Consider the following 21982-nt stretch of genomic DNA (forward strand, 5'->3'; position numbering starts at 1 on the left):
CAATATCCACATTCTCCATGATGTAAACTTTACACCTAGCATAAGACATTTGGATAAATGCTTACATAGCTAACATTTTCATTATTTAATTTTTTTCCCAATTTGCATGCTCAGCCCTTGGTAGTTGCCTCACTGTTTGATAGTTGCTTTTCTATCCATGTGTTTTAATGTTTCATCTTACATGTACAAACTTCTACTCTAAAACTCCCTGAGGTCATGTCCTAAAACTGCATTGATATCAGGAGGCTCTGTAAATAGATGCTTCTCATCATATCTTAATCTATAGCACTAATTATTTACTATAGCTCTAAACTTATATGGCTAACAGACGTATTAGCTACTTTACTGAACAAATCACCAGGTAATTTATTTTATAGGAATACCACTTTACATTTTGTTTAGAACAGGCTTATCTATCAGTATTTCGGTTTCTGCTATTAAAAATTCACTTTAGGTTTATGTACCATATGTGACAAGTACGACTGAATAATAAGAATTGTCTTTTATTTTGCCTGTCTAATAGCTAATATCTTGCATTTTATATATTATATATAATATTATATATTATATATATTATATAAGTTATATATACTCACTTGTTCAAATTTTTAGGAACACCATACAAATATTGGGTAGGGCCTTATTTTGCTTTCCAAACAGCCTTACACCCCTTGTGGCATGGTTTCCACAAGATTCCTTTGAGATTCTGGTCCACGTTGACACGGTTACATTAGGATTAGGTATTTTCTGCAAATTTGTCAACTGCATGCTCTTGTTGCAAATCTCCCATTCTATCGTATCTCAATGATGTTGTTTTGGATTTAGATCTGATTACTGAGAAGGCCACTGAGGAATACTGAATGTATTGTCATGTTCATGAAACCAGTTTGAGATGACTTTTACTTTGTGCCATGGTGCATTGTCATGCTGGAAGTAACCATTAGAAGATGGGTAAATTGTGGGTATGAAGGGATGCATATGGTCAGCAACAATACTCAAAAAGGTCGTGGGATTTAAGTGATGATTGATTGATATTAACATGACACATGACAAGAACGTTCCACAAACCATTATACCACAGACCTCACTTCATACACTGGAGTGAACTGTTGACACACAGATGGCTACATGGATTCATGCTGTTGACATCAAAATCTTACACAAACATCTATGTTACTCCACAGAGATCAAAATTCATCAGAATAAGCTACGTTTTTCCAATCTTCAACTGTCCAGTTTTGGTGGGTCTGTGCCCACTGTAGACTCAGCGTTCTGTTCTTGACTGACAGGAATGGAACTCGACAAAGTCTTATGCTGTTGCAGCCCATCCACCTTAAAGTTCAGTGCATTGTGTATTCTGAGATGTTTTTCTGCTCAGCTCAGTTGTACAGAGAGGTTATCTTTGTTAGCATAACCTTTCTGTCAACTCAATCCAGTCTGGCCATTCTCCTCTGACCTCTCTCATCAACAAGGCATTTCTGTCAGCAGAACTGCCACTCACTAGATATTTTTTGTTTGTTACGCCATCCTGAGTAAACTGTACAAACTGATCCCAGGAGATCAGCAGTTACAGAAATACATAGTCACTAACAATACTTAAACAAGCTGCAGCATTCAAGCCATAAATGATGATCGCCAGCCCATTTGGCAACAACAGTTATGCCTCGGTTTGTATCACTGAGGTCACTTTTTCCCCCAATTCTGGTGTTTGGTGTGAACATTAACTGAAGCTGCTGACTGGTATCTGCATGATTTTATGCATTGCACTGCTGCCACGTGATTGGATGGTTAGATAATTGGCATAGATAAGCAGGTGTACAGGTGTTCCTAATTATATTATATGATGCCTTCACCACCCTGTGTAGTGCTTTGCAGGCCAGTGCTAAGCAGGTGTCATACCAGACGTTGAAGTTCAGAGGGAGACTATTATTCAGAGAGAGAGAGAGAGAGAGAGAGAGAGAGAATAAAATAGGCCTCAATTGAAATAATCCTGTTGCTTTGTAAATACTTGCAGTCAAAGAAAGCCCAACAATTTACTTCAATGAGGGTGTTTTCTTTTGACTTGACTGGCTAAGATAGCAGTTTTTCACTTTTCATGCAAAGCCCAGTGTGGAAGCAACTTCTGGCACTGATATTAGGTTTTCTTACATCATCCTTAAAGAGATATTTATTAGAATAATTGGCAACTCTTTTATATGCTCTGAATGACCAAGTGTTTACGAATGAGCACTGTGGTGGACTGGCATTCTGTTAATTGTTGCTTCTGAATTCAACTGAGCGGATTTGAGAATATTAAGTAGATTGCTTTTACTTTACTTATTTTTTTCTTAGTGTTCTATATTTGTTTGTTTGTTTGTTTTTTCTTCTTAATTCACCATTTGTAAGTAAGAGACTGTTGTAAAGAAAAGAAAGAAGGACATGTACAAAGAGTACTTTTCAGGACAAAGTTGGCCAAAAAAAAAACTGAGTTGTTAGACACAGAGTGCTTCCCTTTACTACTATTCGAATAAATGACATTGATTACTTGCGTCAGTTTGTATTCAAGCCACTTGCGTGGAAGATGCAGATTCAAGCTCCTCCTTCCAGACTGAGATTATTCTCCATGGAAAAAAAGAGAATTGGGTAAGCAACTGAAAAAGACACATATGACCCAAGCATATGATATGTAGATGAAGTGGAAAAAAGAAGAGATGGTACTCCTGGTGTTTTGGTCTCTTCAGCTATATATATGATTTTGGGTAGGAGAACTGGGGCGGTTTAAGGCCAGGGTTAGGCTTCAATTTTCTGTAAATAGCTTTAATAATTGTTAATTTGTGACTTTATCATACAGAGAGGTTGTGAGAAGTGTACCGAAAGAAAATGTGACCATACCCCAAAGAGTAAAAAGTAGAATTGTCAGAGTACTACATACTGGCGAGTACCTGCTGAATTCAAACACTGCTGGTACGCAGGAAAAACTCATTGTACTCCAAACAGCAAAACGTAGTAGTGCTGGCATGGAGTACATGACACTATATGTGAGTGTAACTGTACTCAGTGATGAACTTCCTGCCTTAATGGTGATACTGCTGATATGGGTGCTGGCTTGCATTCAATGGTTTATCAGCAATCTTTCTCTGAGACACTGGATTTTTCTAGACATGCATTGCATTTCCAGAATCTTTTGGTCACCTGCACAATGCAGCAAGAGTGTTGCTAAGACACACTGCTAAACAGCAGGCTCACAGCGTGTTATCCCATTGACAGAGGTCCCAAGGGAGTTTAAAAACCACACATTTTTTGAATGAGTGCCACATTAACACTAGAATTACCAGAGCCTACGAAAAAACTCATAGATTCGCCCCACCTTAAAATGCTTCTCACCTCTCCGTCAGCGTCTTTTGTCCTTTACATGTGTTGATAAGCAGCAAACAGCAAGCAGACTGCTATCACATCCCCCACCGGCGCACAGTTTTCTCAGCTCAAGTCTGTTTACCTGCGTGTCAGTTGCTTAGAGTTGTATAGAGTGAGAAGTCAAGCAAAATGACACCTTATATAAATACTATATCGTTATTTGGAACACTTGCATTTCATGTGTGTTACGTGTCTACAATGATCTATGCACAGTAAACACATCGTTAAAACAGAAACGTTTTTCATGTTTTAGTAATAATTGACAAAATGTAGACATTAAGTGTATAATGTGTGAAGCCTGAATACCAAATATCAAAGAAACACTTTCACAAAAGATACAAGTATAACAGAACAAATGCGCTTTTTTCCAACACTATAACTGAAGAAAAAGAAATCAGGTTGGTGCTGCGTGTTGTCCTGACTTCTCGGGTAGTATACTGGTTAGAGCTGCTGACTCTAATTTAGAAAGTTGTGGGTTCGAGTCTTAACGTCTCCCAAAATAAACATTTTGAGTAGTGAGCTGTTCTTATTGTTAATATTATACAATAAAAGCATACATTTGACTTGCGTCTGTAACAGCCTCTGTAAATGTATAGTAATTGTCAAAGTTAGTGTTTTTTTTAGTTTTACTAGTTTTACTTTATTTATGTATCTTCCTACAGCATAAAGTCACAAGTATACTGCAGAGCTTCCTCTGTTTGATTGTCAAGGGCATGCTCACAAATTACACGCGTAATACCATGAAAAATACCTGCTGAGATTTTAGTATGCGAGCAATGGTACAAGAATGCAGTTAGACTTTTTTTGGTCACATACGCCACGCTAGTGTTTAGATCTGGACGTGTAGCGCTGGTAAGCCGTGCTGTTTCTTTGAAGGATAGGTGATTGGCAGGATGGCGCCGGACTTTCGCCTTTACATCTGGAGCAGCTGCGTTGTTCTTATATGTGAGTGGACATTTCTTGCGGTTAGGGCTTCTGTTTTCACCGATCTGAGTTCACCTCTGTTATAGCGAGTCAATGCTACATTACTGGGCTGCGGACCAGGGGTTGGGGACTCTCAGACACAACCTGACAGAAACCAGTCAAATAAGTATTTATTTTGAGCAATACAGAAAATTTACACAAAATTTAAATACAGTTTTCTCTTCTCCTTTTCTTCCTCCATCTTTTGTCCTCTGCTCCTCCCAGATGAGCATTGTTCTTCTTCTCTCCTGATTCCAACTTACCTAGGTGAGTTGGACTGTCTTTCTTTATCCCAGACCCAGGAGTAGTTCCAGTGTCACTACACTATACCTAGGAAGCACTTCCAGTTCAGGCAGAACATTCTTAAAATAAGGAATCTTTTTCCTTGCAGCTCCCCGTTTCTGCTCTGAAGAAGTCCAGCAGGTCCACCCTCTGGGACTACACCTCCCATGCAGCACTGTGGGTGTGCACATGGGAAGTCTACCAGAGGGATGCTGTCATCTATTGTGCTTAAGTATAATGTGGCCCCGTCAGGCAGCTTCCCTCCATCCTTCTGTTATAATGACTTTCCAGCCAGGTAAGGAACCATCTATCCTGGTCGGGATGCCACCAAACCTATGTCCTCTATGACAGGGGCCCCCAACCCCTGATCCGCGGCGGCCATCTGACAGCTGGGCCGCGATACTCACTCAGTGAAGGGCTACAGCAAAAAGGCTGCCCCCTTCACTGAGGACACTTTTCAGAACGCTAGGCGAGCGGAGCTTTGCAGCAGTGCAGAGAGGGGAGAGAGACTGAGGTGAGAGAGTATTACAACAAAGTATTTTTGTGTTTCTGACAGTTTCCCCATATGACACGAGTCTATAGAAATCTCATTACTACAAAGTACATTCAGCATCAGATACTTTCATTACAACAAATTGAACTTGAAATGCTTGAATGAATCATCCACAGAGCAGTTATTTCTGTGGTCGCAGCTCAGTTGTGCATATTTGCACAATGATCCCCAAACAGAAACATTGTAAAAAAATGTTCTTTCTTTGAACTTTCCTTGTACTGTTTTTTTGCTGTTTTTGTTTTCTGTGGTCTGTGGTTTTCAGCGATACCTTTTGCTTATTGCTCGTCAACATTTGAAAAACATCCATCAGAATTTTAACTCATTGTCACCCTTCTATAGAAACGGCAGACATGAAAAAACGCTGTGTTAATATTTGTGATGTGCAATCTGTTGGAATGACAAATGCAATGTATATGTCTTTGTTATATGCAAAAAAGAAGAAAAATCTCATGTTGCAAACGTATGCGAACTGCTGCATTTGAAGACGGCGAAAAAGCCATTTTTATTTGGTTCAGTGATGCTCCTTCAAGAAATATTCATATTAATGCGGCACTCATTCAAGAAAATGTGTGGTTTTTAGACTCTCTTGGGATCTCTGTCAATGGGGCAACACGCTGTGAGCCTGCTGTTTCCCTGCCCCGGCAGTGGACAAACAATCTTACACAGATGCAGCAATTGCGCTTCGGGATGCACTTCAGTGTGATGTTCCCATTGGGTGGCGGGGATCCCAAAATAGTTCAGAAACCTCACAATATGAAGAAGAAGAAGAGGATTATTCGACTTCTGATTGATAACTGTGCTGCCCAGAACATACTTCCACATTCAGATACCATTCACGTTTATTTCCTCCTGCCCAATTGCAAAGCAGTGCTTCAGCCATTGGGTTTGGGCATCATTCGCACCCTGAAAGTGTATTATCGCAAGGAAATGCTGAGTCAAATTCTCTTCAGCATAACTTATAGGCAGGAGGAGATTAAAATTAACAAGCTGCTTCCATTTCCAACATCCTATCTTTGTGAGGCAGCATTTTCTGCAGTGACAGCAACCAAAACAAGATTATGGAGTAGACTGAACATAAGCAACACACTTCGCGTGTCACTGTCTTCCATCGTCCCCAGTTGGGATCTTCTAGTTGCAGAAAAACAAGTTCAGGGCTTCCACTGATTCTGCATTATGGTAAGCTGTATAATTTCTCTTATGATATTATAACTTAATAATAATAGAAATGTAATGTAAATTGTGTATAAAACTGCCCTACGAACCTGCCCCTAAAAATTTGCTTCTAATAAAGCGGTCCTTGGTGTCAAAAAGGTTCGGGACCACTGCTCTATGACAAGTGAAAAAACGTGAATTTTAATGATAAACTATTATGGCACTTGTATACACTCATGCAGTTAAGAAGCCAAATACTACAAAATTTTCAAGTGGCTTACTGCTGTCTGATAGCTTTTAGATTGGATAGCTAGTTAAAAAGCTTTAGCATTCGCAATATTTTGTGAGTAGTCATTCTGTTTAGAAGTAGGACATCAGGCAGTTGGTGTCCTTGAACTCATTTGTGAAGAAGTTCTTTGGCAGTTAAATGAAAGCAAAATGATAATTGTTATACTTGGCAATTTTTAACATTGAAGCAAGCCATGCCAATAGTTTATGCCAAACTAAATGGCAGTCAGCAAGCCTTGAACACTGCTCTAAAAATACACATGTGTAAATGGAGGAAAGTAAAGGCTGAAATGACATTTCAGCTTTTTCATCTTGGCAATGTAGGAGTACCTTAAAATGCAGACATTTGAAAGAAGAGTTGCAGAGTAGGGATTACTGATGCCTCATGGATCCAGTGTTCAGATTCTACACCTGGCCAACATCTGCTTGGGCTTTCCTCTGGTCATTCAGGTTTTCTTGCAATATCTCCAGAGATGTATATGTTAAGTTTGTTCTAAATTGGACCCATATTGGTGTGGGTATGGATTTGTGCATGAGTGGGCCTTTAAATGGATTTCACAACTGATTCCTGCCTTGTGTCTGGTGCTGCCAGGCTTGGCTCTGGTCTATCCGTAACTGTGAGCTGGGGTAAGAAGGTTGGTAAATATAATTAATGTGTTAAATTTATATTTTAAAAGACAATCAGAAGAGGATAATATGTGCTTTATAGAGAATTATTAATTCTGTTTTGAGAAAATTAAAAGGAAAAATAAAGACAAGAAATCTAAAAACCTTGTATGGTGACTTAATCAAGAATTCTGTCAATTAACTAGTTATTGATTTTATACACCTACTTATCAAAACCACAGATCGCTTAACAAAGCAAATGACAGTTCAGTGGGAATCAGTCAGCACTTTAAAAATCTATGCACAGGACAAAAAAAAGAGACTTGACAGCAAAGCCAGGAGACCAGCAAATCAGAAATGGTGAGGGCAGATTGGAGTGGGGATAATACTGAAACAGAATGTTATTCTGGGTAGCAAAAGCCTCATTTGTAGTCAACAGCCATGCGTGATGCATTTGTGAAAAGCCGGGTCTTGAAAAATGGTGCGAGTTAAGAAAAGGCCAAATACAAAAGGTGATTTGTCGCTTTAGTTTAGAAAAAAATGAGACCACTGTTGGCTTTTGAACACATAGGGACAAAATAGCACTGCTGTTTGCAATAATCTAGTGAATAATGTTATATTTCTTTTTTATTCTTAATAAATGTAATTTTTATGTGTAAGCCAGCCATAATAAAAGTTTTTTCTTCTAGGGACATTAGAAGTGCAGATCATATATAAACATTTTAATTCACAGATCCACTTGTTTTAATGCTGCATAGAATTTTGTACTTTGCCAGTGGCTTGAATTGTGTGTCAGACACATAATAACTAGACATTTAAATAATAAAGAGTATTGCAGACACATTCAGATCAGTTGCATTTAGCTAACCATCATTTAAATAATATTCTGAGATACGGCTGTTTATAGTGAACTAATTCAAGTCAAATCAGTTCAGATTCTGGCAAGAATTGACACCTACAGTAAAACTGATATACAGTATCTGAGTAAAGGCAGAGAACAGAAGCAGATAATAAAAAAGTACACTTATGGACCTGGCCAAGGAATAAAAAAGGACTGGTAGTGGTCAGCATGGTGAAGGTGAGAGACCAGTAAGGGCTCATCTAGACAGGGAGGGCATCTCAATTAATTTTAAATTGATTACAGGAATTCAACTTTGCCTTAGAGAAAGGACACACATACATATTTCTGTTATGTTTTGTGTATAAAAGCATTTGAAAAAAAAGGGAGTTGAAAAATTTATTTCTTGTCTCTGAACCACTTTTGCTGTTGGGGACAAGGTGCTTCATTGTAATGCATATGTTTGACTTTTTGCTTAATTATCATTTATCTCTACTGGCACAAAACATAGCAGTTTTATTTAAGTTTTCTCCAGCTTTACAAAAGAATAATAGGATTTTGTTGCCAGTGGTTCAAAACATTCATGCTGACTATAGGAGAACATGGTCTAGACCAGGGGTGGGCAAAGTCGGTCCTGGGGGGCCACAGTGGCTACGGGTTTTCATTCCAGCCATCCATCCATCCATCCATCCATTATCCAACCCGCTATATCGTAACTACAGGGTCATGGGGTCTGCTGAAGCCAATCCCATCCAACACAGGGAGCAAGGCAGGAAACAAACCCTGGGCAGGGCGCCAGCCCACCGCAGGGCACACACACACACACACACACCAAGCACACACTAGGGACAATTTAGAATTGCCAATGCACCTAACCTGCATGTCTTTGGACTTTGGGAGGAAACCGGAGCACCAGGAGGAAACCCACGCAGACATGGGTAGAACATGCAAACTCCACGCAGGGAGGACCCATCAATGCAATAATTGTCTCTGTAACAGTGCTTTTTATTACACAGGCATGGAAGTAGTAGTGAGATTATAGTGAAGTAAAAAATAACAAATTAGAAACAAATTGTACTTTTACTGCCTGAGGTAATGGAGTGTACAGCAGGGGCACACTAAGAAATAAGTGAAGACATTTCTCAGATTAAGAAAACAATATGTAATTACAATAACCAGTATACTAAACCAACCAAACTATGCTTGTCAAATAAAGTAAAACAGATGGTGATGTCACTGAACACTTGCTGGCGTAGCCATTATAAGCACAGATGGTGTTGCTTGCAGCTGCTTTTTCAGTTATAGCCATGTTGGTAAGTTGGTAGTGTGGACAGCGGCATGGTGTTTGCCTTTTTAGTTTTTGTTTGTGCGTTTACAGTTTTCTCTCTCTTTCTTCATAATCTGGCAGTGACCACAGTTAAGGCAGTCTAACAATAAGTGTTCAGGAGCCCATGATTTTAGTTTAGAAAGTAATTTAAATCTACACAAGAGACTTAAGCTAACTGCAGTCAAATTCTTTTCATTCTCTCCAACATTATAAAATCACTGCTGTTTTAAATACATTTTAGTGACATGCATTAACATATCTTTATTTAGGGTATATAGAATCCTTCAACAAAGGAAACTATGTGGAACTTTTGCTGAAGCAGTCATTTCTGTCCATGCCCAAAATTTTTGTGGGGACGAAATGTAGGTGGGGGAACTTAGCGATTTAAAAAATTATTAAGCAAGCCATTTTGTTTCACTAGTTTGGTTTAGCATCTTGTGTTTTGAAGAATGGTTCCCCTTACTTATGATTCCCTAAGTATTTTGTATTTTTAAGAGATTATATGGAAACTGGGTATTCTTTATACCTGTGAATAAGCATTGGAATGATAAATATTTGAAAGCATAAAAAATAACTAATGGAGTATCCATATCATAATAATAAATAATAATACAATTTATTTATATCGTGCCTTTCCTTAATGCAAGTAGATATTTCAGATGTGACCTTCCAGTGCTCAGCAGAAGACAAAAACATGTAAAAAGTTAAATCTGCCAATTTTCAGCTGCTCTAATTTAATATGAAGTTCTGAATTAGTTATTAATATCTATATGTAATTCTTTATATGCACTGCTTGCTAAAATGTTTAACCTTCATATTCTCTATCCTGGTTTGGTAATTCATAACAGTTGGCTTTTTTTATAAAATTTTGTAATTAGGCTAATATTTACCATTTTTGGTTGGTTTTATTTCAAGTATCATGGTGTTTATAGTCATTAGGGGATAGTTAAAATAGGCAGATAACTCTTTTGAATGCACAGAGTCATGGGTGACCCAAGCTCTTCTGAGCTCTACACAGGGCATACTTCTCACCACTGCCTAAATACAACTCATGTAGTAAAATATTATTGTGCATAAAAATGTCTTTATGTGTTGGCTGGTTGTGACAGTCATGTGCATTAAAACATAATATGTATACTAACAGAATTAAAGTCACCATTCTTAAGCCTGATGCAGCACCACTGATACAATTTACAAAGATAAATCTCACTTTTGGTCATGAAATAATAGTGTTTAATTGAGGTGGAATCTTTAAACTCAGCGACCCCATGCCCTTGGCTGAAAGACATAGTTTTGCTATGACAAGTTCAATGCAGCGTGCATTGCTTGGACTACAGCAGTTCTGGCCCGGATCACAGAAGGATCACAGTTCTGATTGCATGATTTTTTCCTCTTGCACTGTCTGCAGTATTGCCACAGCTTATTAATGTGATATGTTCTCAACATGTTCATTGTGCTGGAAGGACAACATATTAAGACACCTAGTGGCAGAACATGTTTGAAAATGCTTTTAAGAAATAAAATATAATGAAGGCATAGCGCATAGCAAATCTGCCGTAAAGTATAATGTGATACAAACTAGAAAAAAATGTTCCTTTTTTGAGATAATGGACAGCCTCCTTTGAGGAAGGCTTTTAGAATGTAGCACCGAAGGATGTTTTCTACCTGGCATTTTATGTTTATGCACTTTTGATGTGAGTTTGCTTTTAGTTTTCAGATGTAATAGTATGATATTAGTGATGAAGCTGAACACTGGAATATCTGTCAACCCTAAAATCATGAAGCTACTATCTTTAAGCTCTTTGATGGCTTAGATTGGCCTGAGGGGAATCTGGTAATGTGTTTAATGTGTAAAAAATGTGTCTCAAAGAAGCAACAGTAGATTTACAAGTCATGCTTTGTAATATGAGCATTGAGAGTTTGATTTAAATAAATTAATCATGCAAGACTGCGTTTTTTCAATAGGAGACACAAACATTTACAGCATGATTAAATACAGAGCCAATATCTAGGTTGTTCTACTGTTTTTTTTAGTCATATTAAAATTCAGAAGATTAATTTAATTAGGCACCTCTCAATTCCTGCGGATATCAGTATTATTTGTTTTCACAGGTTCTGACTGTTGGTGTCTGCGAGTGTTAACACTCAGATGCATTACCTGCAGATTACTGGTGATCACACATTTATTTAGAGAAAGCAGATGTACAGCTGAAATTACAGTTAAGACTCCTTAAATTATATGCTTCCACAATAACGCTGGAAGAACCTTTTTCAAATGCACATAAATAAAATGTCAGTTCCAGAACACAGTTGGTTATTCACTGGCATTCTGCCAGTTTCATTCATGCATCACTCGCAAAATTGTTACTTACTGTTATTTCATTCTACCTATGTGCCAGTAAGAGACAATACTTCTGTGTATTTTTTCTTTCAGATTTTATATTATATTATCTTGACCAAAACTCTCTAAGTCAGACTAGTTTTTATAGACCGGTGATTCTAAACCCAAACCTTACAACATATCCTCTTTGACAGAAAAAAACTGGGATCTAAGCTGTCATGTTCAATGCACATTAGTTATACCTCCATATATATTGGGGGGCATGCCACTGTTTCAGAGTTCTAGACTGGAATACAAGGCTGGTTGCTGTCTTTTTGGATATTGCACATCCTGGATAGATGGTTGTAAACATAAAGAAAAAAAATGGAGAGAAGAGAATTTTACTGTTGTGACAGTTATTCTTCACTACTTGTGAACACATTGAGAGTTTTAAGTGATCGCTGACAAGCCAGCCTACATTTTCTGTGTACTGTTTACAGATGGCAAGGTGAAGAGGGACGTGCAAGTAGGAAAAGACAGTTCAGGGACAGGGTCTTGCAGTTCCATAAGCAGGAAAGAGATTTGTGTTCTAGCATCGTGGGCACAAATAAGGGGCATACAGAGTATATATTGCATAGGGGCCCTTGACTACCAGCGGGGTCTCAAGAACATCCATTTGTATAGGCGCTGTCATTGGGGAGGAAATGGGGTAACTTCCTCCCCCAATTCCAGGGCAATGAAAGTTGCAATGGTAAAAGTGATTTCTAAAGTCCATTCTGGCAGCATATGAGTCCCTGCATTACTACAGACTAATAAGGTTACAGTTAGACATCAGTTAAAATATTCTCAATTCTAATTTTTAGCTCATATTTGATTTTTTTATTTAACTGTTCAAATTAATTTTGCAAGTGATTCAAATCCAGTATGATTGTTTATCAATGTCCTGAATCTGCAAAATTAATATAAATTAATAACAGAAACAGCCTAATACACAACCAGCTATATACTGATTGCTGAAATGTCACTATCAGAATGTCTGCAAACTCATCAGCTTATAAGTGTACAAAGATGCTTTCAGTAGGATCATCATTGTCAGATATGTACATAGAAATATGAGAACACAAGAGAGGAGCTAGAACTGGTAGGTTTAATCCAAAATAGCAGGATGACATTTCATTAAACATGTAATAATTGGCCTCTATTTCATATTTCTCTAAAAACATCAAATTAGTGATGAGCGATTCACAAACGATTCATTCTTTTTGAATGACTCTTTTCAGTGAATCATGGGAATCGATTTGCAAGCATGAACAAAATGATTCAGTAAAGCTCAGCAAGAGTGCTAAAGTGCATGCGAGATGCCACCAACCACTTTCATTTAGATATTTAAAGAGCACGCACAATTACCGCCTGTCTTATTCATGATTCTCATTCATTTATGATTGTTTCTAGATAGAATTAAATTATTATCAGCTAACAAGAACTATGTCACTGATCAATCTCTCATTCTTCATACAATACAGTATCAACATATTTATATTATAATGTTTTGTTTGTTTTGTACAATTATTGCAATTACAAATTACAGCGTGTGAATGTGTGTGTGAATGGGTGAATGACTGTTTGTGTTGTAAAGCGCCTAGGTGGGTTCTTGAACTCTAGTAGGCGCTATATCAAATACAGGCCATTTACCATTTACCAAAATATTTGTCCCTGGAATACATTCGTGAAGTCACACAAAACTGATAAAAATATTCTAATTTCTGACAATAATTTGCATTTAACTTTACTTGAGTGCAAATTTCTTGCAGCTAATTGCATGCTCTTACCTGAGAGTGATCATGATTCTTTTTTCACTCAAAACACATCACTTAATCATTACCAGAGAATGTGTCTCAAAATTATTGTTCACTTATAATTCTTGAATTTACTGTCTCATTTTAATTATGTATTTTCACTTTATTATCATGCTTATTTTCAAAAAGGTTCATCTATACATATAAAGGAGAGTTGGAATCCGAGAGACTGTGTTTGTGTTTGTGGAGGGATTGAGAGTTAAGGCGTGTGGGGGAGTCACGTGATCATCTCCCCTGCCATTTACCTCATTTCATTCACTTCATTTCACTCCGAGCTGAGCTCCGCAGCTGACGTGGTTTTACCGTTCTTTTTCCTTAGTGTTTAGTCCTCTTTCCTGATTTACAGACTGATTTACTGTTTACTAGACGCAGTACTTACTGAATAGTATTTTTTCCTTTAGTGTTTCTACTTAGTGTTTCTTAGTGTTTACTAGACGCGGTGTGCCGGTGTTCCCGGCGGTGTTGCGGTTTACTGTCACTTTCTACTTCGTTTTTGTACTTTAGTGTTTAGTAGACTTTTACTTTATCTCATTTTTACTGTTGTTACCGGCGCTGTTGCCCTTTTTTACTTTATCTCATTTAGTGTTTGGTAGACTTTTACTTTATCTAATTACTGTTGTTCCCGGCGGTGTTTCCGTTTTTCCCGTTTCTATTTTTTATGTAGGATGTTCACGAATTAGTCATAGAGAAAATTTATATATTTTGGCTCCAGGAGGACAAACCAAAAATGCATATAAAGAAGCTCTATAAGTCGCATGTAGATACATAATTATTCCAACTACAGCGACTGCAGCGTGTTCTGCTAGTATTATACATGATATGTTTAATGCATAATTTAATGTATATAAATATAATTAAATGAATAATTAATTTTGCAATGCATTCTGTTCTTTATTATGAATGCCTTTCCTATAACCATAATTCAGTAGAATGGCAGTGTAAAGATTAAATGTAAACGTTTCACCAAATGGCAATAGCGCAATATCACAATCCAATAAATGCACAACAGTAGGAGATGAACAGTGGAGGATGATATTTTGTGACATTTTACTATTAGCCCATTTGAGAGATGCTTACATTTTAAGTTGTCACCCTTCAGCAAAGCATTCAAGTTGCTGTACTTTGCTGTGTTGATTGTTTGTTTATATTACCACATCTGTGTCTCCTGTGCTACAAAATTTAAAGATTGTTATTGTTGTTGTTTTTATTGTTGAATTATTGTGTATGTTTTAGCTTATCGTTTTTTGAGTCATGTGTACAACAGGTCTGCACTCATTTCTGTCTTAACTTCTATGAGCATTTTGTTTCATAAAATGCAAACAAAATGAGGGCCCCAAAACAAATCTTGCATACCCCGTAAAACTGCTTGTTGTGCTCCTGACGAATGTTTCTGAAATTGGATTTTACAATGCAAGAAGAAGGATTTTTTCAGTGGGTATATCATAGACTTGTTGAAAAAAATGCTAAACTCAATTTGCAGGATGTACACAACCTTAAAGTGTGTCAAGTGGGGACAAGCAGTGAAAATATGGAATTCTTGCAATAAGGTGGAAGCTAGTTGGTCCTTTAGCTGATTGTACTGTATGGACTTGCACTGCATATTACAGTCAGGAGGCCATCTGGGAACAACCTGGAATACCTGGTCCTTTAAGTATAAACTGGTGCTCAGGGTGCAGGAAAATTCAGGGCCGCCAGTGCAAGATCTAAGGGGGAGGGCCTTAAACATCCACAGGATTTTTCTGACACCAGAAAGATTTTTCTTTGTGGGACTTACAAGGCATTTCCTACCAGTGGGTCAAAAAGTCTATATAGAGCTAGGGGTTGAATTGAATGAGAGCTCATAGCAGAAATAAGAGAAAGCCATGGTAGAGTGTGAAAGAGAAATAAAGGAAGGTGAATTGATTTACTGACCCTGGTAGTGAAGAAATCAGTGAGCACTCTTATCTGGTAGACAGGGCTGAAAATTTGCTGAGATAGGTAGGTGGTGAGTGGCAGTGCATTTCTTCTTGTACTTGAAATTAAATTTTTTCTCTGAACTAGCCCCTCCCTTATATTATTTTGTGAAATAAGTGGACGTATTTTCATATTCTCTTACTACCGTGGTACCAGCTGTCCTCTATATTATATTATTATATTATATAGACACATTTGACTAAGCCCAGAATCTTCTGGTGGCAACAGGAACACCAAGCTAGAGCTTTTTCTACCAGCCTTCAGTGCAAGGCTATTATTTTTAAAGAGAATTATCATAAAAATGAAAACTGGAGACAAAATATATTCTCAATAAATGAAAATTTAAAAAATGGCAATTTTTATGTTAGATTTCTCACACCTTATAAGACAATACTGTTGAAAAAAATGTAGGTGTATCCTCCTAGTACAGTTAGATCATTTTTCAGAAAAAAAACAGGAGATGCAAGGTGGTCGCAGAAAGGTGTTCATCACACAACCTGTTTTGGCTTTGGAATTTTACTTAAACTAAGTTATTTTGTTTCTCCATATTTGCATTTAGTAATTTTGTCATTAAGTCATTAACATTGGACATATTATATGCTTGTGTTATTCAATCATTTGTGAAGTGAGACAACTGTGTCTATAAACCATAATCCAAATATAGACCAGCATCTCTTACTTGGGCAACAGGGCCCATCTGTGCTAAATGGGATATCTCCTTTTCCAACGTCTAGCTCTGAAGAGTAATGCTGGGCATGTACCAGTCCTTTGTTACATTTGCCTCAGTATAATGATTTAAAAGTATTTATGTTTAGGGCACCACTCGCAGTTATCGGGTATTAAACCCCTACCTTGTATGGTGATCACTAGTTAATAAATCAGGCATTTCAGTCCCTCACCATTCTCCGTTAGTTAGCTTAGCTGTTAGTTTTTGCATCCACATGCCAAAGTTAATGAAATTAAAAAACTTTATTTCTTTGAAAATATGATCTGTTTGTCAACCAGCTCATTTTACTCCTGTGCTGTCAGCTACAGTACAGTGAGTGGTCAGACTACTGACAACAATGAGGAATGTCTTCTAGTAAAAAATGCAGTTATTTAGGCTACCTTGTATTGTTTAGGTTTCAACACTCCTATCTTAAGAAAGAACTTCTTTTTTTCTCATGGGTAAGTTATTTACTGTTTACATATGTTGGTTCTCACGTTAATGGAGCTTATTCTCCTACAGTAGTCGATATTTTTGCATGACTTTGGGTCTGGTTTCAGTAGGAAAAACTCAGAAAGGAAATAAGAAAAGGAGAAAATAGTATGGGGTGAAAATGATCATATACCGTATGTGGGTTTTGTATTGTTTTGTAATGTATTGTCAGGGATGCCAGGGGCTATGACCCGGCCGGGACGCCAGGAGGGACCGGAAGAGGGTCAGAGCCGGCCTGGATCACGTGGGTGCGCCTTCGGGTTGCTTTGGGAGCCACGGGTCAAGGGCTTGGAAGCTCTTCCCTGTAGGGGCCGTGGCCACCGCCAGGAGGCGCCCAATGCCTTGGGATTTGTTTCCCAGCACTCCTGCCACACCAGGAAGTGCTGGGGGGAAGACTTTGGGCGGTGCCCGGGGAGCAGCCGGGAGGACAGCCGACACTTCCGCCACGCTGGGCGTGGCCAGAAGATGGGGCTCATCCGGGTCCTCCATAAAGGGGCCGTCTCCGTCATTCAGAGCTGGAGTAGGTAGGACCTGTGGAGAGTGGAGGCGGCCGAAGAAAGGCATTGTGGCCAGGACATTGGGTATTTGGGGGTTTTTGTGCACGTGTTTAGGTCTTGGTGACCAATGAACTGGGGTCTTGGTGACCATTATAATTGTAAATAGATTGTAAATAAACGTGTGGTGGTGTCAAAACAACATGTCCGCCTGTCTGTGCCCGGGTACCGTTCACAGTATATAAATCATAGCTGGAGATAATGTATAATTAATGAGGATAACCCTACTTTGTTTCACAGTTGTAGTTATTATGCATTGTGACTCTAAAAATCTTATATATGTTCTTATTTATTCTTTTGCCAGTCTTTGTAATTGTTAACAAAGATTACTAATTTGAACTACCTTAAAGTGAATATTTTTATTGAATAAACTTTATATGCTTTCTGAAGTTAGGTGTCATATTATGAGATTTAGTAAGATGTTGTTTTACTTTACACAGTGAATAAACATGCTAAGAACATGTAACTAGTGCTGTTTGACTAATGGTCAAACTGGACTGAATGAAGTTTGGAAGATTCTTTTACAGTTTATATTAGTGTGTCTTATCTGTTGTATTGGTAAGTCTTATTTGTTCTGGAAAACATTATTGGAATAATCATACTTCTGCGTGAGCTGCCTTCCAGTTGTTTCATGGTAGTCATTGGCCCAGTTGCCTCACAGATCCACTGTTCTGGGATCAAATCCAAATCCTACCATTGTCTCTATGGAGTTTGAATATTATTCTTGCATCTACGTGGATGTCCTCTTGGGATTCTGGTTCCCTGTCACAACCCAAAAGATATACAGGCTTGGATCATTTATAAATTATGAAGTGGCCTTCTGTGAGTGAATGTGGGAGTGTTTGACCTTGTGATGAACTGATGCTGTATCAGGGAAACACTTTCTACTGGGACAATGTTTGCCACTAGATAATTCTTTATTGAAATAAACAGATTCAAAAAGTTAATGTGTGCCAGCAAAGTCTTTTGGCATGCTTATTAATTTTCATGTTATTTATTAACATTCCTTAGTATTTGGTTCTCAATTATACTGTAGTCAGCTTGAATTTAGTTAAGCCTGACTAGGCAGCATGATGGTGCAGATGTTAATGCTGTTGCATTGTGGATCGAGCATTCTGGGTTTCTGTCCTGTGCCTGGTCTTTGTCTGTTTAAAGTTTGTATGCTGCCCCTGCATCTGTTTGGGGTTTCCTAAAAGGTAATATTGGTTTCCCCCATCTTTAAGATGTATGTTAGTTTAATTATCAACTGTAAATTGACTGAGTGGATTTGTGCACAAGTGCATCCTGACATCATGTCTTGAAAAGCTTCAATTGAGTGAAAATTAACAAACCTAAAATCAACCACTGCCCGAGGGAAGAGAGGAGAGCCAGCAAGAGCAATTGTTTAAAAAAGTACATCAAAGAAGGGAGAATATTGTTTCCCCAGTTATAAAAGCTCAATCTAAATTTTAGTTAATATCATCATTTTAAAACTTTTTGAACAGATACCTTTCATATAGTACAGAACATCAGTTACCCACTGACTTATAACAGGTAGGCTGGGATTCTTCCAGTGGAGCAAGGTAAGTCTACGTGCTAATAATGTGGTGTAGGACATACCAATGAATTTGCCCTTCTCCACTTTAAGCCCATCTGGGAACTGTTAATAGAGTGATTGTGACACCAAGGCTGTCTGATAGGCATTCAAAGATTTTTCAGCCATAATGAGGCTGGAGCTAAATTTCAACATTTACAGTTTGGATCTTGCCCTGAACACATTTTGGACAATGTTAACTGAGATAAATGCACTTGATAAAAGATTTTAAGTTGGATGACTGAATGCTTTGTGTATATGGAGCTACAGTGTATTCTATGCATTTTCCCCTTCTCTGTGCTAACAAATGAAAGATCCTTTCCCCACTGTACCTTGGAATCATTGAAAGGAAGGGACTCTGTCTGAGTCTTCAAGACTGGTCAATATTTCTTCTGGAATAGAATTGGGTGGTAGTTAAGGAAAATAGGGCAGGTTCCCTTTTAACAAAGTTTCTGATTTGAAAGTAATTTAAATTTGAAGCGTAATTGTTCATAAGATGCAAAGACATTATCAATATACAAATGTCTAAGTGTTTTAATTCTGAACAATGTACAAAGGGTAAATACTGTGTTGGTGTGAGAGGGTAGAAAAAGGTGATTATCATGTAGAGGTGCAACAGATAAAAGCTTCTCTGTCTTATAGTGCTTCCTGCATTGGTTACATATTTTGAGCGATTGAAGAACAATTGGATTAGTAGTATATTAACAATCATTTTTGTTTACTGGGGCATTGAACAGGACATTTAAAGAAGCAGAGCAAGATTTTATTCCTATTGCAGATCTGCTTATGTATGTTCATCAATTGGTGTTGATTTCCAGGTCCTTATAGCTTGTATATTGGCTGCCCAGTAATAAAACTGTATGGGGTTATAATTGAGTCTAATTTCTTAAAGAACAAATTGTTAACATATATGGAGATGCTCTGAAATAGAAAAAGAAGCTTAGGAAGGATGTTCATTTTCACAGTGTTGGTTCATATTTTTCAATTTTTTTTAATCTAATTTTTTTCCACACAGATAGCAACATTTTGTTGAAAAAGATCTTTTATTTCTTTGTGATGTTTAGCCCTGGGTATTTAAACTGAGTTGCCAAAATAAATGGAAAGGTGTCTAATATTCTTTATAAAAGAGTTCAGTGGAAAAAGCACACTTTTGTTCATGTTCATTGTAAGTCCATATATCTTTTGAAATTCTCATAGTTCATTAAGGACTATTGGTATGGAGGTTTGTGGGTCTGATATAAACAGCACCTTGCCATCTGCATAAAGTGATATTTTCCATTGAAGTCCTTCTCTAGTTATCCCCTTTATCTCTGATGCATTTTGAATGTAAATAAGCAATGGCTCAATGCAGACTGCAAAGAGCAATGGTGGTAGGGGGGCATCTGTGTCAAGTACCATGTTCTAGTTTGAAATTGTTTGAAATAATGTTGTTGATACAGACAGAGGCTTCTAGACTGGCATAAAGTAGTTTTATCCATGCACATATGTTTGGACCAAACCCAAATTTGTGCAATGTGGTTAATAGGTAACCCCATTCAACCATGTCTGTGGTGTGTTAATATTTTATGGGTGCATCAAAGATTAAAAGCTAAGTGCCTACCTTTAACAAATTTGGTTTGGTCTTGTGATATTACAGATGGAAGCAATTTCTCAATCCTTTTATCTATAACTTTACAGAGTTTTAACATCATTATTCAGAAGTGAAATTAGTCTATATCAGGAACTACTTTTTAAATGACCAGGTCGAAATGATCTACCTACATTAAAAATTATATATATATATATATACTAATAAAAGGCAAAGCCCTCACTCACTCACTCACTCACTGACTCATCACTAATACTCCAACTTCCCGTGTAGGTAGAAGGCTGAAATTTGGCAGGCTCATTCCTTACAACTTACTTACAAAAGTTGGGCAGGTTTCATTTAGAAATTCTACGCGTAATGATCATAACTGGAACCTATTTTTTCATCCATATACTATAATAGACATCTGCTCGATGGCTGCGGGAGGTGTAATTTAGTGCCTGCCCATATAAGAAGAGGTAATCCAATAGAAACACTGCGCTAAATATTCACAGGTGAAGTGTGCTTATGCTGAGATAGTCAGGGTGGTGTTTGGCACAAACTCACTGCGAGACAAACTTTTAAGTGCAGCTAACATTAAATACAGCCGTGGACATCACACGAGATGGCACCAGCACAGCTGGGAACCTTCGATGCATGTACACCGAGTGGCTCACGTGAACTGACACAGTGCACAGACAAAAGCAACAGTTCCAAAGAGTGCTGAACAAAAACTGAATTACACAATTGAGAAGGCAGCAAAAAATATGAATACATACAAGCATATTCATAAGTGCAACTACTGCGAAACAAAGCACACGGTGGAAAATCAATGTCCCGCTAAAGGAAGACAGTGTAAAAACCCGTGCAGCAGTGTGTCACGTTCAGATAAAGAGGAAGGCGAGCTGTTTATTGATGCAGTAAGAAACGAATCGATGAATGAAACCTGTTATCTTTACAACGATTGACAAACATAGAATGTAACTTGAACACAACACATCCTACAAATACGAACCTGATTGAAAGAAATAATGATAATCAAATCCTTGATGACAGCAACACTCATAACACTCACAAAACAATTACTGTATATTGACAATCATGTTACTTTATTTTTAAAATGTTCCCTTTTCTTTTTCATAACTTCTTTAACACACTACTTCTCCGCTGCGAAGCGCGGGTATGTACCCTGATCTACATACTCTCAAATAGACAAACCACACGCCGTGGCGCAATGGAAGAGGCTTCGCCTCTAGCGCAGAGGTTTGATTCCTGAGAGGGGGTGCACTTATATTGTACGCCTGATGACCCCAAAATTAGGGCGAAACACGTGTCACGTACTCTTTGCATTATTTCACAGTAAAACTATTTCAATATATATATACATACATATTGTGGCAGTATGGGGTGCTAGTGCTCCCTTGAACTCTCAGGGATGACTCCAAACACCAGGTAAAAGTCCAATACCTTTTATTTTCTTTTAACACAAATGTGCACCAAGCACCCTCCACACTATTCATAAACAATCCACTACCTACAATAAACACAATAATATTCTC

At 37.8% G+C, this 21982-nt stretch overlaps 1 protein-coding gene across 2 annotated transcripts in view; it reads left to right on the plus strand.

Annotated features, from left to right (window-relative positions):
* Positions 1-21982, plus strand: part of vopp1 (VOPP1 WW domain binding protein) — a 539003-nt gene that overhangs the window by 175671 nt on the left and 341350 nt on the right. Inside the window, exon 1 of one of the 2 annotated variants that reach the window (XM_039753500.1) lies at positions 6998-7266. The exons of the other annotated variant lie outside the window; for it this stretch is intronic. Within the exon in view, the coding sequence (XP_039609434.1) occupies positions 7180-7266 (87 nt within the window). The 5' untranslated portion in view covers positions 6998-7179. Of the gene's footprint in view, positions 1-6997; positions 7267-21982 lie in introns of those variants that run through there. 2 annotated transcript variants of the gene reach the window in all.

Source organism: Polypterus senegalus, chromosome 5 (genome assembly GCF_016835505.1).
Source record: "Polypterus senegalus isolate Bchr_013 chromosome 5, ASM1683550v1, whole genome shotgun sequence".
NCBI classification, from domain to species: domain Eukaryota; kingdom Metazoa; phylum Chordata; class Cladistia; order Polypteriformes; family Polypteridae; genus Polypterus; species Polypterus senegalus.